General features: G+C 36.8%; 1 protein-coding gene across 1 annotated transcript; it reads left to right on the top strand.

Annotated features, from left to right (window-relative positions):
* Positions 1–175: 175 nt before the first annotated feature.
* Positions 176–16,405, top strand: ric8b (RIC8 guanine nucleotide exchange factor B). The gene is given in 11 exon segments (XM_048168016.1): positions 176–475; positions 1,670–1,717; positions 1,857–2,474; positions 6,648–6,742; positions 7,881–8,031; positions 8,114–8,209; positions 8,361–8,505; positions 9,261–9,370; positions 9,372–9,406; positions 9,573–9,692; positions 15,438–16,405. Coding segments are annotated over 11 exon segments (1,614 nt in total). The 5' UTR covers positions 176–391; the 3' UTR covers positions 15,550–16,405.
* Positions 16,406–16,671: the final 266 nt, after the last annotated feature.

The following is a 16,671-nucleotide window of genomic DNA, read 5'->3' as shown; positions in this document are numbered from 1 at the left end:
TCATTTATAAAACATGCTTAAACTTCCTAATCACCTTAACCTAGTTTGATTAGTTTTTTTGGTGGTCAGTCCAGCTAACAACCATCAACAAACCATATGTTATAAAACACAGCTAAACAGCCTTTCAGTTCTGCCACCATAAAACTTCCAGTGTACAATAAATATTACAAGACTAGGTACATTTGGACACCATCCAGGGAGTTTTGAGGAAATCCTTATATTATTGGCACGTGCCTTTTTAAGAGTCTCTTGTAAAAGCGCGTGGTCGAGAAACGTGACGTTTGACGGGTGAAAGTTGAACAGATGAGAAAAACAGGAGGTGTGTAACTCTCATCTTTTCTGTTATTGTGAGAAGGACTGCTAGTGTGAACGGCAAACGCAACATTCAGAGATGAGTTTAAGTGTTATTCTGTCAGAGATCGACGGTGGAGATGACAAGGGGGTTGAAAAGCTTTTGCTGAAGTATAACACAGAGGTAAAGAGGCTGCTGTTAGCTTTCTCATGTTGTTTTAATGCGCGTTAGCAGTGTAAATGGATATTAGCCAGTTAGCCGCTCGCTAATCTCAATATACCCAGTGTGTGTGTGAACCAACAAAAAGATTTATAATCTCCGTGACAAAAATGCTTTATTTCTGAACTTTGAACATGTGTTTAATGTGTATTTAGCGATTAAAGCCATGAGGCGTTCGCCTTGTGATCGTGAACTAGCATCCTCCAGCTGTTAGCCATGACAGAACCAATTTGCTACACCCAACTTGACTGTTTTTAAACAAAAATGCAATATTCGCCCCCACGAATGAGTAGTATGTGAAATCTTGGAGAAAAATGGTTATTGCAGACGAACAGAGTAGAAATGAACGGTTGTTTTAGGATGTTTTAGGTTATTAAAGGCTAAAGTAGCTAAGCTTGACAGCTGTCAGACAGGTAACTACTGTTGAAATATTATTGTGCTGCCCGATTATTAACGAAACATTTCTGTATGGATTATGCTGGTGTGAACAGCAATTTTAGCCATGTCATGATTTTAATGATGCCTAAATGTTATGCTCATTTTGTTTTGTTTTGGAGGAAATCTCAAGAGTACAGGATTTTCCTTAACCGTTTCCTGGATACAGGCTTTGAAATAAACCACAGTTAGTTAATTGCAAAATTATTACAAGTTTTCTGAAATGTCGTGTTTAAATATTAAGTGATGCATTATCTGATTAAATATGCACTAATTTGCATACATTTCCAGAGCAGAAATGTGAATAAAACTTTCATTAAAGGTTTTATCACTCCATACATTAGAAAATAGTGTCAACAGCTTATTAAAAAATATATTTGTTTAGGAATAAATTATGTAAATAAAGTGAAATATTTATTAATAAGCCTCTCTGTAAAAATCTTATGGATATGATATGAATATGAATAGTATGGATATGAATATAAATGTAAAGTGAATGTGAGTGCCACTGAAGTGGAGATTTCTGACTTGGTGCATGAGGAAAAAAAAACTTTAAAAATGTATGTATTTTAATTGAAATCTACAGAGGCTAATAGATAAACTGTAATAAACACTTAAAATGTGTATAATTGGACAAAAAAATTATAATAGCCTAAAATCTGTTGACCAGTGTATGAAAAAACAATGGATTTACATCGTCTGAATGTTTTTATTTCATTTCAGAACAGCCACACGTTTGCCTTTGACCACAAAGAGGAGGATGCACGCATTGTGAGTAACAGATTTATGATCTATTTTGTTTTGCATCTCAGTATGGTATGTTCTGTGCTGTTTCAGTATGCACCTTGTTTTATTTAAAATGATCAATGACATTTTTAACCTCTTTTTTTTTTTGTGGTCCCTTCTGCAGAAGTTATGTCGGGGTCTTCTTACAGTCCTCCGTCGGTCAGATCTTCCACTTTGCCAAAGCACCTGCCTGGAGACCCTGCGCATCCTGTCCAGAGACAAGCGTGTACTTGGACCCGTAGCCACCAGAGAGGGCATCCTCACTCTAGCAGGGCTTGCCCGGATCCGTGTGGCGGGACACGACGGAGAGCCGTTAGAGGAGGCGCAGTCAGCAGAAGAGGAGAGGGTAGTGGTAGAGGCCCTCAAGTGCCTGTGCAACGTGGTGTTCAACAGTGTGTCGGCACAGCAGGTGGGAGCTGACTTGCAGTTGGCGGAGGGCCTGTGTGCCTGTTTGCATTCGATCAGCTCGTCCCATCATGAGGTTGGCCTGTTCTCTCTTCGGCTGCTGTTTCTGCTTTCCGCCCTGCGGACAGATGTGCGTAGCACGCTTCAGAAGGAGGTGGGCGCAGTGAGGCTGCTCACTAATGTGCTGGAACGCACCCTCGACGTGCGTTGGGTGGGGCCATATGAGGCTGCGCCCCCTGATCCAGAAGCCCTGCCCATTTCACTAGAAAACAACGAGCATGCCATGGAAGCCCTTAAAGCTCTTTTTAACATCACCATGTCTGATTCGAGTGATGAGGTGAGATTGACAGTATTTGTAGAACAGCATTTTTTGTCTATTTTATGATGCTTTTTACAAACCTACTGTATAAATTGACATCCATGCAGGGCCTGAAATTAACACTGGCCACCGGAAACATTTTTATGAATTTTAACAATGCAGTGCTGTGCGAATATGAACGTGAACAAACATGAACGACGCTCGGAATATGTTCGTGTTCGGCCAGTGCTGCATCGTCACGAAAGTTTAAGCCTTGCAAATTTAAATATTTATGCACAAGAAGACACAAAAGATAACTCGATTCGTTACTTGTGCGCTGTGGGAAGTTTTTTGTGTGCAAACATCCGAAGTGCGTGCCCAGAAAGCAGTGTCTCAGACAGTGCACGAATACTGAATTGAGCTCTCTTTTTTTCCACATCTTTTTGCGCTTGAAAGGACAAATTCACACAAAGTATCATAGATATATTTATTGCCAGTAATCAGCCATTGGCAGGTGTGGCAAAAAGTTAGTTATAGACTTTGCATCCATGTACACTGTGCAATACACTGGAATTAACCTGAAGAAAGCAGCACTGTTCATAATTTTAAAAAAAATTAAATCGCATGTGTATCTCACACCAAAAACAGAATGGAGGATAATGCAGGGCTTCAGTTTCCTATTATACCACTGGTAAATAATTGATGCCGAGTGGAGTCGGTGCTCTTGCCGCCAGCAGAGTGAGGAAAGACAGGTTTCTTTCTCTTTAATCAGGTCGTAGATTCATTGGCATTAATATTTTTAACACCATCAAGCTTTATAAAATCTAATTTCAATGCTCTGATGGCCTTTTTTTTTCATTAGCTTTGGCAAGAATCTCACGTCTCTGTATCATTTCAACCGCTGCTGTTTGACATCCACAATGTTTAGATTTAGTTTAAAGCACAGCTAGTGTGTCAGCCTATTTGTAATGTGTTTGAAATGTCTCTGAAGTGCTTTGCAAATATTTAAAGAATGCAAATGATAGGTTATGGCTTCATTTGTGGTGCTGTAGCATCACTATTATGCATAATGTATTTTTTTGTCATTTAACAACAGTGTTATTCTATCATTGAGAGACTACTATAGTTTTTTATTAATATGTTAAATTATTTTTTATTTTTTCCTTTTTTTGTCATTTAAAAAAAAAAAAAAAACATGTCTATCTCTATATAGTTTTTATTAAAAAACTAGTACATCAAGTTAAACTATATGAAAATGAGAAATGTTGCCTTAGCAGCTAGCTTAAATCAAACAAGTTTGTTTTTTATATTTGATTTTATTTCAGATAACGTTTAATTTCAAGTGACAAAAATGTTTTAAATGATGGAACTATAATAACCCTGCCTAACAATTTGTACTAAAACCATAATGCCTCAATTATACCAAAGTATATATTATACCAAAGTATATATATAATATATATATACCAAGACAGTTCACTCAAAGTGCAAATTTGCAATATGGAAGAGTAAGTCCTACATTCTAAAAACCAAATCTCAATTTGATGAAGCCACTGCACCTGCCGTTAGAAGCTCCGCATGCTTAGGACTGCATATATGCATTGGCTTTATCCAGTGTGCGATTTTTACCTGTTGGATGATAAAAAGAAAAATCCTGCACCCTGAATTTGCATATTGTCTGAGAATGTTTTGCATTTTTTGGAGAACTTACTGTTCAACCATTGATAAAGTACGTTCTGTAAGTATGCAGGTGTAGCATGAATACAGTCATACAGACATAAAATCATGTAACCTACTAGTGTTGTCAAATGTACCAACTTCGATACCAAGTCGGTACTGAAATTTTAAAAATGTGACAATACCAGCATTTCCCCCTAGCTTTTTGAGCACTGTTGAGAGGATTCTTAAAGGTGCCCAAGAACATGTTTTCAAAAGATGTAATATAAGTCTTAGGTTTCCCCTGAATGTGTCTGTGAAGTTTAAGCCCAAAATACCCCATAGTTTTTTTTAAATAAATTTTTTTAACTGCCTATTTTGGGGCATCATTATAAACGCGTCGATTTATGCAGCGCGGCCCCTTTAAATCTCGTGCTCTCCGCCCACGGAGCTCATGCTTGCCTTAAACAGCTATAAACAAAGTTCACACAGCTAATATAACCCTCAAAATGGATCTTTACAAAGTGTTCATCATGCAACATGTCTAATCGCGTAAGTAGAGTATTTAATTGGATGTTTACATTTGATTCTGCATGAGTTTGATTGTGTTCTGTGGCTAAAGGCTAATGCTACACTGTTGGAGAGATTTATAAAGAATGAAGTTGTGTTTATGAATTATACAGACTGCAGTGTTTAAAAAATGAAAATAACGACAGTCTTGTCTCCGTGAATACAGTAAGAAACGATGGTAACTTTACCCACATTTAACAGTACATTAGCAACATGCTAACGAAACATTTAGAAAGACAATTTACAGATATCACTAAAAATATCATGTTACCATGGGTCATATCAGTTATTATTGCTCCATCTGCCATTTTTCGCTATTGTTCTTGCTTGCTTACCTAGTCTGATGATTCGGCTGTGCACATCCAAACGTTTATACTGGCTGCCCTTGTCTAATCCCTTTCATAATGTTGGGAACATGGGCTGGCATATGCAAATATTGGGGGTGTACACCCCGACTGTTACATAACATTTTAACATTACATTATGTTGAGATTCACCTGTTCTTCAGAGGTCTTTTAAACAAATGAGATTTATATAAGAAGGAGGAAACAATGGAGTTTGAGACTCACTGTATGTCATTTCCATGTACTGAACTCTTGTTATTTAACTATGCCGAGGTAAATTCAATTTTCGAATCTAGGGCACCTTTAAAACCTCTGATTGGCCATTGTGTTCACATGCTCAACAGATAGGTCTGTGATTGACTGCAATGATCAGCGCTTCAAAAACATGTTGTAAATAGACATGTTTCGTCAAGCACTTACACAGATACACACAAGAGCGTTTAAAAGCAGGCGTCTTTCAGCGGATCTCTGATATATCTGCTGATAGACAAACATGTTTTTGATCCATTGATCATTGTGTCTGTTGAGGGCATGAACACAATGGCCAATCAGACAGAGGTCTTTAAGAATCTGCTCAACAGTGCTCAAAATGCTAGGGGGAAATGCTGATATCATATTTTTAAAATTTCAGTACCGACTTGGTACCGAAGTTGATACTTTTGACAATACTATACAGTGATACATACAGTGTCAACTACGTTGTTGCTCTCTGTTTTCTCTACCACTTATAGTATCAATATGATGACTCCTCTCTCATAGCCTCATGGAATAGTAAATTAAATTACTGATTGCTAATTCAGAATCTCAGCCAAAGTAGTAATGCATATACACACATAGCTCTAATTTGATTTACTGCTTTTGACATAAGATATAGTATGAAAGTAAGCCTATTCGCCTATGGAGCCACTGATTCACATTGAACGAGGGGCCAAAACCATGTCTAGAAACCAAAATTTAACAAAGATTTGTGAGTGAGCAATTTTGATCACCCACAACACCCTACCATTGTGGTTAGGAGTTTTGTATGGGCAAGACCCACTCACATTTTCTTGAGAAAATGTAAAAAATGTAAATTTAAAGGCTAAAAGCTCCTACTCCCACCCTTTCAACAAGTAGATGAAATAACATTGGTACATTCCAGAGTTCTCAGCCCTTTGAATAGTTACTGAAGTAAGGCTAAGTGTGTCTCAATTGCCTGACCTTTTGTTGGTTTTGGTATGGTCAGGATAACCTTGACATAAGATGAAGACTTCAGATGCAAAAGCCTCTAAGTGCTGTCTGAAATGAGCATTTTTATCAAGCTTGTATGTTTAGGTTCCTGTTATTTCACTTTAATGGAAATTAATAGGTCCTTTTCATTGCCATTAAAGTGAAATAACTGAACATCAACATACAAGCTTGATAAAAATGCTCAAGATTTTATAAGAAAATTTCAGATGGCACTTAGAGGCTTTTGCATCTGAAGTTTTCAGATGCACTTTCTTTTCTCAAGCCAGTGGTTCTCTCTGTCCCTAGATCTCTCCATTGCCTCCTAGTTCATTTGTTTATTTGTAAAGGTAGCTCTAACATAGCATCAGACTGCTATTGTTGTGAAAAGGTCTTTTGGTTTAACGCTCACACAATTTTTCCTTTATTTCAATAGGACAGTGACCACCAGCTTCGGCTCATTGCAGGCATCATGAGACATCTCCTAATGCTGAAGACACACTCTGAAGATAAAACAGAGGAGGCTCACAGGTACTTCCACTCTAGCAGATCGACAGCTGAATCCAGTTTACTCTGTATACCTAGCCTTTGTATTTTGTAATTGCTTCAAATCCAGTATTCCAGTGAGCCAGAAAGCAAAAGAAATGCTAGTGCGGTGAATGTGAATGATGAGATGTCTTCTCCAAGTGATTAATGACACACCTCTTTGCCCCGTCGAGACAGCTCAACGCATTCTGAAACTCCCACCCGTTTATTTGGGCTTGACTCATTGTGCCCACGGTGGTGCCGTCACCAGCCCTTTCACACTCCTGGAATGCTACCCTCTCTCAATGCATTCTACAGCACTCTGAAATGACTAACTCTACGCTCCCCCTTTAACAAAGTGCGCTGAATGTGCTGAACCAGTCCTGGTCAGTAGATGTATCTTTGTTATTCAAATTGTGCCCTCGGACTGAAGGTCCCCCCACCTCTCAGTGTTCACAGAATGCCTGCTCATGTTTGTCTGTCGCCATCACATTCCTAGAATGTGACATGAGTACATTGAATGTTCTTTTGCGTCAGAGGAGATTATAAAATGAACAAATGAAAGTGGCATACAAATATTTACTATCCATTTGCGCAAGGTGACTTGTGAGAAGGAGTCTTTATGATAAATGTGCAGTCAGTTCAAAGGCGTTTGGTTTAGGTTTAGTTTTTTTTTTTTTTTTTGCCATATCCATGTTGTCCTGTTCGGTATCGCAACTTTGCTTGTCTAAATGTAAACATGCTCATTGCTGTTGCGCTATACACATACTATACATAGTGAATATGTAGATTAAGTATTAGAAATGATTAAAGATTAAAATCTATTATCAACCATTTAGTTTGTAAAAATCCAGATAATTATTTATAATTAATTATTATTATTATTATATAATTTAAATATATTAACAACCATTTAGATTGCAAAAACATTGCATAATTAACAATAATAATAATTATTAATATTGATGATAGTAAGTATTATTATGTAATTGTTCTTTATGTTGGTTATCAGACAGTATCAATTTCTAGGGAAAACTTTCTAATCAAAGGCCAGCTTCAAAGAAAAGTTCCTTATTCCAAGAGTTGCATGCTATTTTCTCATGTTATTGTGTGCTTAACCTTTATTGTTTGTTATTTCTTCTAGTCATGCCATAAATCTCCTGAGTAACCTTCCTGTGCAGTGCCTGGATGTTCTGATAGACGTCCCTGTCCAAGGTGGGATGGAAAAGTACGGTGGGAAGAACATGGACACAGTGCAGATGCTGCTAGATTTTATGGAAAAGAGGATAGACAAGGTATTGCACTTCAAATGAACACATACTCAGCTGTTCCTCCTTATTGCGTTCGTTCATGCTTCATATGTTTTTATCCACTCAGGGTTCCAACTATAAAGAAGGCTTGACACCTGTGCTGAGTCTGATGACAGAGAGCTCTAGATACCACAGGGACATCCGCAGATACCTCAAGGCCAAGGTGCAGGATTGAGTCCATGCTCAGTGTAATTCACTGCTCTCTAAACTAAGATCTGTTGCTGTGCTTCTGTTTCTTTAGTGCTTTAGATACTCAGTTAAAGTGAATATTTAGTCACTGATTTAATGTGTTCTCTTTGTTTGCTGCTGTGCAGGTGTTGCCTCCCTTGAAGGATGTGAAGGAAAGGCCAGAAATCGGCTGCACCGTTCGAAACAAACTTGTGCGTCTCATGACTCATATAGACATGGCTGTGAAACAGGGGGCTGCTGAGTTCCTTTTTGTCCTCTGCAAGGAGAGCGGTGAGAGTTCTGCTGGTTTTTAATGTTTCTTAAGGGTGTGTTCACTCTTGGTTCTTTTGGGCTGGACCGAAAAAAGAAAACAATACATTTAGTCCTGGTTCGCTTAGCGTGCCGTTCAGTGTCATTTTTAACATAAACGGCTTTTATTTTGCGACGAAACTTGAAGAGCTTATAAAATGTGGAACGGGGTTAAAACAGCGGCAGGAATCACTCCTTCACACACAAACGAAGATCTGCTGTGAGGAAACACGGTTCTGATGCCTGTACCGAACTGTGATGGGCAACATCTTGACTATGACGAGAAAAAACAGGTATGCTTGAGCATTCTGTCCTTTATTTTGTCCTTGTTTTAGATGTCTTTGGTCCGTGTTGCGTTCATATTTTATTCAAATCGCAGCAGAGTACGTTTGTAAGCGGGTCGAGACTCGAGATCCGAGACCCGTCTTTTCAGCGGTCTCGATCCGCTTGTTTGGTGCGCACCAGGGTTCGGATGGTAGCGTTCACGCTTATTCAAATGAACCGCACTAACAGAGAAATTGTACCATGGCTCGTTTTATTGAACGAAATGTGCCAAGTGTGAACACACTCTAAAGTGTATGTGTGTGAAATTGTCCATTTTGGAATGGGTTGTTGTTTGCAGTTGTGGGACATTATGCTGTTTACTGAAATATGATAATTCATATTGAATGAGTTAATTGTTTTTTGTTTTTTTTTCATTTGGACCATCATATTCCCCTGTTGTTCATGTGATGCAGTGGATAATCTGTTGAAGTATACTGGTTACGGCAATGCTGCGGGGCTGTTAATGGCACGAGGGTTGCTGGCCGGAGGCAGAGGAGAGACACAGTACTCATCTGATGAAGACTTCGGACACTGACGAATACAAGTCAGCAAAACCTTTGTAAGTGCATTTTTATGTATTCATAACAGCTGGTCTTATTTCTTATATTAAAGAAATTGTATTATTTTGTATTGTATCATATTTTTCCTCAGCTTTCCTACATTTCTTTCTGCATTCATAGATTATAGTGACAAACATTATTGTTTTTTTTTCTTGTGTTTTTTAGCATTAACCCCATTACAGGACACATAGAGCACCCAATGCCAAACCCCTTTGAGGAGATGACAGAGGAGCAGAAGGAATATGAAGCTCAGAAGCTTGTCAATATGATTGATGAATTATCAAGGTGTGGTTTTTTGTAACAATTAAACATTTATGCAATTAAATAGTTACAATTCTGAAATATTAAGAAACGAATTAACATCTTATTAGTATTAGTAGAAGTAGTAGTAGTAGTATTATAATTACTACTACTACTACTACTATTATTAATGTATTTTTATAGTTGTATTTAGGGGCCAAGCACCGAAGGTGCGATAGCACCTATTGTATCCGTTGGCGTTCTTATTATTTTTCTTCTTCCCCTCGGGAGTCTATGGCAGCCCATAGAACCGCTTGTGGGAAAGTTATGAAATTTGACACTGCAGCATTAACTACATTTGTTGTAATTTGTTGTCTCTAGATCAAACTCTCTAGCGTACAGAAGAGGATTAGGGCCAAGCAATAATAAAAAAATAAAACCATCTCGAGATTAAAGTTGTTAAATTTCGAGAAAAATGTCGAGATAAAATGTTGAGAATAAACTCGTTAAATTACGAGAAAAAACACGTTCAATTTCGAGAAAAAAGTTGAGATAAAATGTTGAGAATAAACTCATTAAATTACGAGTAAAAAGTCGTTAAATTACGAGAACAAATTCGTTAAATTATGAGAAAAATGTCGTTAAATTTCGAGAAAAAAGTCGCGATAAAATGTTGAGAATAAACTCATTAAATTATGAGAATAAAGTAATTAAATTCAGAGAAAAAAGTTGTTAAATTATGAGAACAAATTCGTAATTTAACGAATTTGTTCTCGTAATTTAACAACTTTTTTCTCATAATTTAATGACTTTATTCTCATAATTTAATGAGACTTTTTCCCGTAATTTAACGAGTTTATTCTCAACATTTTATCTCGACTTTTTTCTCAAAATTTAACGAGTTTTTTTTCTCGTAATTTAACGAGTTTATTCTCAACATTTTATCTCGACTTTTTTTCTCGAAATTTAACAACTTTAATCTCGAGATGGTTTTATTTTTTTTATTATTGCTTGGCCCTAATCCTCTTCCGTACTAGCGCCACCTTTTTTTACTTACTTTTTACTTTTTACATCCAAAGTTTTACTTATGTTTACGCTAATAACTTTGGAACCATAAGGGTTAGAAACAAAATATTTTTTTCCTCGTATTCCTTGGCTCAATACGATTCGATCAAGGTAATTTCCATCATTAAACTTTTCCCGCCAAATTTTCCTGCCAAAAAAACCTACTTTTTCGAATTCCTTGAAAATCAAATCAGATAATCTTAAGACTATGCTGGTAAAAAGTTATCTAAAGCTTTTTGATAAACCCAACCATTCCTCAAATAACGCGCAAACAAATTCGAAGAAGAGCATGCCAAATTGGACGCGAGGCTATATCTCCGCAACGCTTTAGCATATTCTGTATATATTGTTTCGGCACATCGTCACCTACTAGTCAGGAAATAGCAAAAATGGCTATTTTTGCTTATAACTTCCGAACGGTTTAGCCCATTTTGGCATCAGCCATTTTGTAGCAAAATGCTGTATATCATTATGCAACCCTGTATGGGTCATCAGCACAATGAACTGAAGGAGCCTGAGAAGTTTCGAGACAGTGCCACCTAGTGGTGAAATCAAATATTTTTATGTGCATAACTTTTTATGTGGTTGACTTACTTTAATGGGAGTCTCCTTAGATTCCTGAATACTTGCCGACTCCAACGATAACCTAACATGCTAGGTTTCGCCTTATAGTTTGTGCAACTTTGCAATTTAGCTTTAAAACAACATTCACAAATATCTTCGTAGGAAATTCGGAAACATTGGTCGTTGGCTAAACATTAAAGCCCAAATGCCAAAATTTTGCATGCAATCAATCAGTTCACAGTTGCATGCAATCAATCAATGCAATCACAGTTGTGCATGGGTAATTTTTTATGAACTCATACATATTCATGACAATAACACCTAAACGAAATAAGATATTTTCAGCAAATTTGACAATTATAATCCATTTATTTGTGTGGCAATTTAGACATGCAGATATTGTCTGGTTCTTTCATTTCCGCTTATTCAGTGGTCAATGTACATATTTTATCATCAAGCTTTAACATTAAGGAGAAATTAAAATGTTAACCAAATGTTTTTCCCTGTTGCTCATTAATACCAGTCAATTGCTCTTTCTGTTTTTCATCATCTTACATGAACCAGTTCATAATGCCCTCATAGATGACTCCATCTGTTAGAAGCATTGTGCTTGTTTTCTCATCACCCTCTTTGGAGGCTGGATATGTGCAGGGCCGCATTCATGTTGACCTTTTCCTAAACAACCGTTGGCGTAATCTAGCGAGACTCCGGTGAGCGGTGTAGCGCCGTTGCTCCCACCGCGCTCCTTACCAACCGCTTCATTAAGGCAAGAATCCTCCACCATCATCCTCTGCCTCATTTACAGCTGGCCTTCCACATTCAACAGGAGTCAATGCACACCGACCGGCCACCGCAGCCCCGCTGCATTAATTACCAGCTAATTGGCGCACGCAGCGGGGTCGCGGACTCAGGCTCTTTTGTACAATATGCCGAGGTTTCATAATACATATATACGTGGTTCTCTTTCATACGCCGTCTGTTTTATTCAGCCAGGGTGCCAGACATTGTCCTCAGACGTGAAGTGGTTTGAGACATTGGCTCAATTAGGGGTGTGCGTATGTACGTTAGCTGCCGGGCTACGTTAAATAAGTTTGCAAACACAAGAGGACGCGTCATTGTCCATCTATAGGGCGTTTGAGTCATAATGAGCAGCGTGTGCCCTAGAGAGGCAGATTCCTGTCTTTGAGAATGAATCCTCGTTCCTTCTCTCTTCCTCCTATTCTTTTTATCAGGATGAAGGAGGTGTTGTGTGGGAGAGGGAGGGCACTGGTGCTCCCCGCTACGGCTGCTGGGGAGACGCAACATGTCCATGGAGGAATGTCCCTCCCTCTGTCTGCTGCTTGACTTGCTGTCCAATTAGTACTGACTCTCCACCCCATATCCACACACACACACACACACACACAGATGTACGTACATAAACACTAAATTGCTCAGGCTACTTATCAACGCAGATGCTGATGATTGGATAACATAAAATTTGATTTCTGGTTTTCGAGGGACGCAGAGGAAATGTCTGTTTCCTTCTAGTCATCTTAACATCTTGTTTGCAGTCATCATGACGGGCGTTTGACGTCAGGGTGCTCTTTTGCAGCCAGTAGTGCAGTACAGGCTTGTAAATCAGGGATAAGATCATTTGTTTCCCTGCTTTTTTGTTGAAAAACTTTGAAAAAGTTTGATATAAGTTGTTATACCATTTAGGAATTTATACACGTTTATCTGTAACGGTATACAATAAGATTTTGTTTATTAGCATTAATTAACTATAAATACTTCTAAAGCATTTATTATGCTTAGTGTTGATTTCAACTAATACATTATTAAAATTAAACATTAAAATTATACTGCAATAAACTGTATTGCTTGCTTCAATGCATTAACTAATGGGACCTTATTGTAAAGTGTTACCAGTTTATCTGTATATAAATGACATAAATGAATGCAAATGAGCTTTTGACAGCTTTGATTGGATAATGTTGTTAATAATCATTTTTGTCCGTGCTTTGATTGGCTAATACTCTGATGAATCATCTCGGGGTGTGCTGGTGACACACAGTGCAGATATAATTGGATTAGCGTGGAGGAGCTGCCGAGGCTTTGAAGAGATTAGAATGAGCACTGATCCTGTAATTAAACTGCAGGGCCGAGTTGGTGGTGGTGGGGGTGCAGGGCCGCTCTGGGATTGGGGGGGGGGGTTTAGGGTTGTGATTCCAAGGGCTCTTATGTGGCCAGATGTAAAGGCAAAAAAGATGTTCTACACATCAACAGGCCTCTTTAGAGGACAGAACTGAATGCAGCGACAATGGTCAGTTCAAAGGGTTTCTTTCAAAGAGCAGGTGGATTGTAGTGACAAATTAGTGGCCCGAAAAACAAAATTGACGTGATGTGAGCACAATAAATATGTAGGGTAAATGATGGATGCTGGATTCTGGATTCTGGAGTTTGTATTTATTATTACAATGTAAAAGAAGTGTTTTCTATTTTAATATCATTTAAAATGTAGTGTATTTCTGTGATGGCAAAGCTACATTTTTCAGCATCATTACTCCAGTCTTCAGTGTCACATGATCCTTCAGAAATCATTCTAATATGTTAATGTGGTGCTCAAGGAACATTTCTTATTATAATTTGTACATGCGGAAAAGAGTTGTGCTGCTTAATGGGGTTTTTGTTTTTGTTTTTGTTTTTTTGAAACCATGATACTTTTTTCAGGATTCTTTGATGAAAAGAAAGTTCAAAAGAACAGCATTTATTTGAAATAGATTTTTTGTAACAATGTAAAAAAAAAAAAAAAAAAGTCTTCACTGTCAGTTTGGATCAATTTAATACATCCTGTCTGGATAAAAGTATTAATAAAAACTGAAACTGAACTGAAAAGTGTGTGTGTGTATATATATATATATATATATATATATATATATATATATATATATATATATATATATATAGCATTGTTTGTTTTCTGAGAGGAGTACCTTTCCTTTGTGAAAAATGCCGTTTTTCTCTACTGGCATTTTCTTCTCTACTTTTCTCGTTTTTCTGGCATTCCCTTAGCATAAGTTTGGTATTGTTTTAAATCACAGCATTCTAACTTTGTGAATATTCATAGCGAATTCTCGATGACATGAGTCTGAACCAATGAAATGTGATTTTCAAACTCACGCTGATGTAAACAAAACGACCTTACTCACGCTGACTGACAGATCCGAAGCGCGCGCATGAAGATGCAGACAGTGCGCGATCCTGATATTTCAATAGTATTTCAAAAAATCTGTCTTGGCGAGTATTCACGCAAACATTATCTGTTATGTCTTAAGTGAATGTTTGGTTAACTTTTGGGGAAAAAACATCTGATGTGTAACATTATATTAGATCCGTTTGGTAGAGTAGGTCTTAATATAGCCTATAGGCTGTCTGTTTCATTAATGTTAATCAAACAAATGTGGAATCATTGAAAAAAAAAAAGTATATATATATATATATATATATATATATATATATATATATATATATATATATATATATATATATTTCCTATAGATATGGGTTTGACTTGGTGTGTGCCAAATTTGGTGGTATTACCATGGATTTTAAGGTATGGTTGCTAGGTGATTTTGTTTTAAAACCTTCAGATAACTTGTTTTTTCTCAAAATTGACTTTGCTGACTCTATCAACTTCAAACAGGTGTAGTTCAGTCATTTTTTTTGTCAGATTCCAACAAACCATACATCATTTTGAAGGTTTTTTTAATAGAGAATGTGAGAATAACAATAAATTGTTGAATATTTTTGAAAATGCGACTCATTTTGCCAGCAGAGTTGAGAGATTTTATATATATATATATATATATATATATATATATATATATTTTTTATTTTTTTATATATATATATATATATATAACTTTTAATGACCATTTAATGACTTTCATGACCAGAAGTTCTTTGTCACTGCAAATTGATTAGTGTTAGACTGCAGAATGTTGTAACAGACATGTATATGTGTGTGTAGATCATCATAGATTGCTGTTCCGTTTTGTGTACTTTCATTTTTGTACAAAGAAAATCTAGATCCGCTTATTTGCATGTGACGTGATCATGCAAAGCAGAAGTAGCACACAACATGCAAAAGTACTGAGCTTTGTTCTGCTTTCTCAACAGAAAAGAACTGATCAGACCAATGGGAGTGAGGAAGGATGGCACACTAGCGCCCCTAGGACAAGCTATCCATGAGTGCAGCCCACCACCCAGCAGTGACTCGGACTCAGACTAGCAGGAGAAACTGGAGTTCACTGAAACCCTTCAGGCACCGCTGCTGACGGCTAACCGTCGCAGTCTTACAAACTGTCCCTTGCAAGGGGATACTTCAGTTACTTTTGTTGCACGAGGGGCATGTCTTTCTAATTGGGGCGTATATGGTAAAATACATATTGAGCAGAGAGAGCAGAAACACAAATGTTTAAATGGATATCTGGTTATGATCAGACATCAGATGTGATCACAGTGACTATCAGGAGGAGCTGTTAAGTAGGAAGTTACACAACTTATTCACATGTCTTTGACGCTATTTGTGAAAAAGTAAATGCACTTCAATAATGACATGTAAAGGCTTCATCACTTAATCTTACAAATCAATGTTTAAAAGCTGTATTTATTATTAAAGTCTGTGGCTGTTGCTGGTCCACAGATTGGAGAAACCCGTTTTATGATGTTTCAAAACACTTGAATGGTTTTTGAAATGTTATATGCCAAGACAAGCCATGAGATCATTTTTAAATGAGTTATTTGTTGTGCACTTGATTGTTTTTAAAAATGCATTTTTTTTGTGTCTACCACTTAAGCCTTGAGTTTCAAACAATTGTCTTTTCTAATGTTATATTTTTAACTACACAATTTTCTATATATATGTATTTTTTTCCTTTTTTTTTTCTTTCAATGTTGGTGTGATTTTTTTTTTTTTTTTCCCCTTTTATCCTTTTTCTAATGTTCGGTTTTCTACGCAAGACAAAGCATGTAATTAAATTCAGATTTTCTAAATACTCATCTTCTATAACCACTATAATAAAAGTCAGCAAAGTAAATGGGCTTTGTAAAACTTGTAAAATGTTAATTTTCCCTCAACTTTTGAATTTAGCTTGTTTTTCCATTTCAGACAATCATTTGTAATAATACAAAGCTAAAAGTCTCAATTATTGCATGCAGAAACATTTCTAATTGTCCTTGAAATGTATAAATGCTAATTTAAAACACTAATCCTAGATCTAATGCTGCAAGATTATATTACATAAAAATAACATTTTATTAAACAGTATGATCAAGTGATTGCTTAAAAATATTGAATATGACTTGCTTCCTTGGCAAGATCCTTTGTATCCAAATTTCAATGTTGGGATTG

This window comes from Megalobrama amblycephala, linkage group LG19 (genome assembly GCF_018812025.1).
Source record: "Megalobrama amblycephala isolate DHTTF-2021 linkage group LG19, ASM1881202v1, whole genome shotgun sequence".
In the NCBI taxonomy this organism is placed as follows: Eukaryota; Metazoa; Chordata; class Actinopteri; order Cypriniformes; family Xenocyprididae; genus Megalobrama; species Megalobrama amblycephala.
This window is presented reverse-complemented; position numbering and strand designations above follow the sequence as displayed.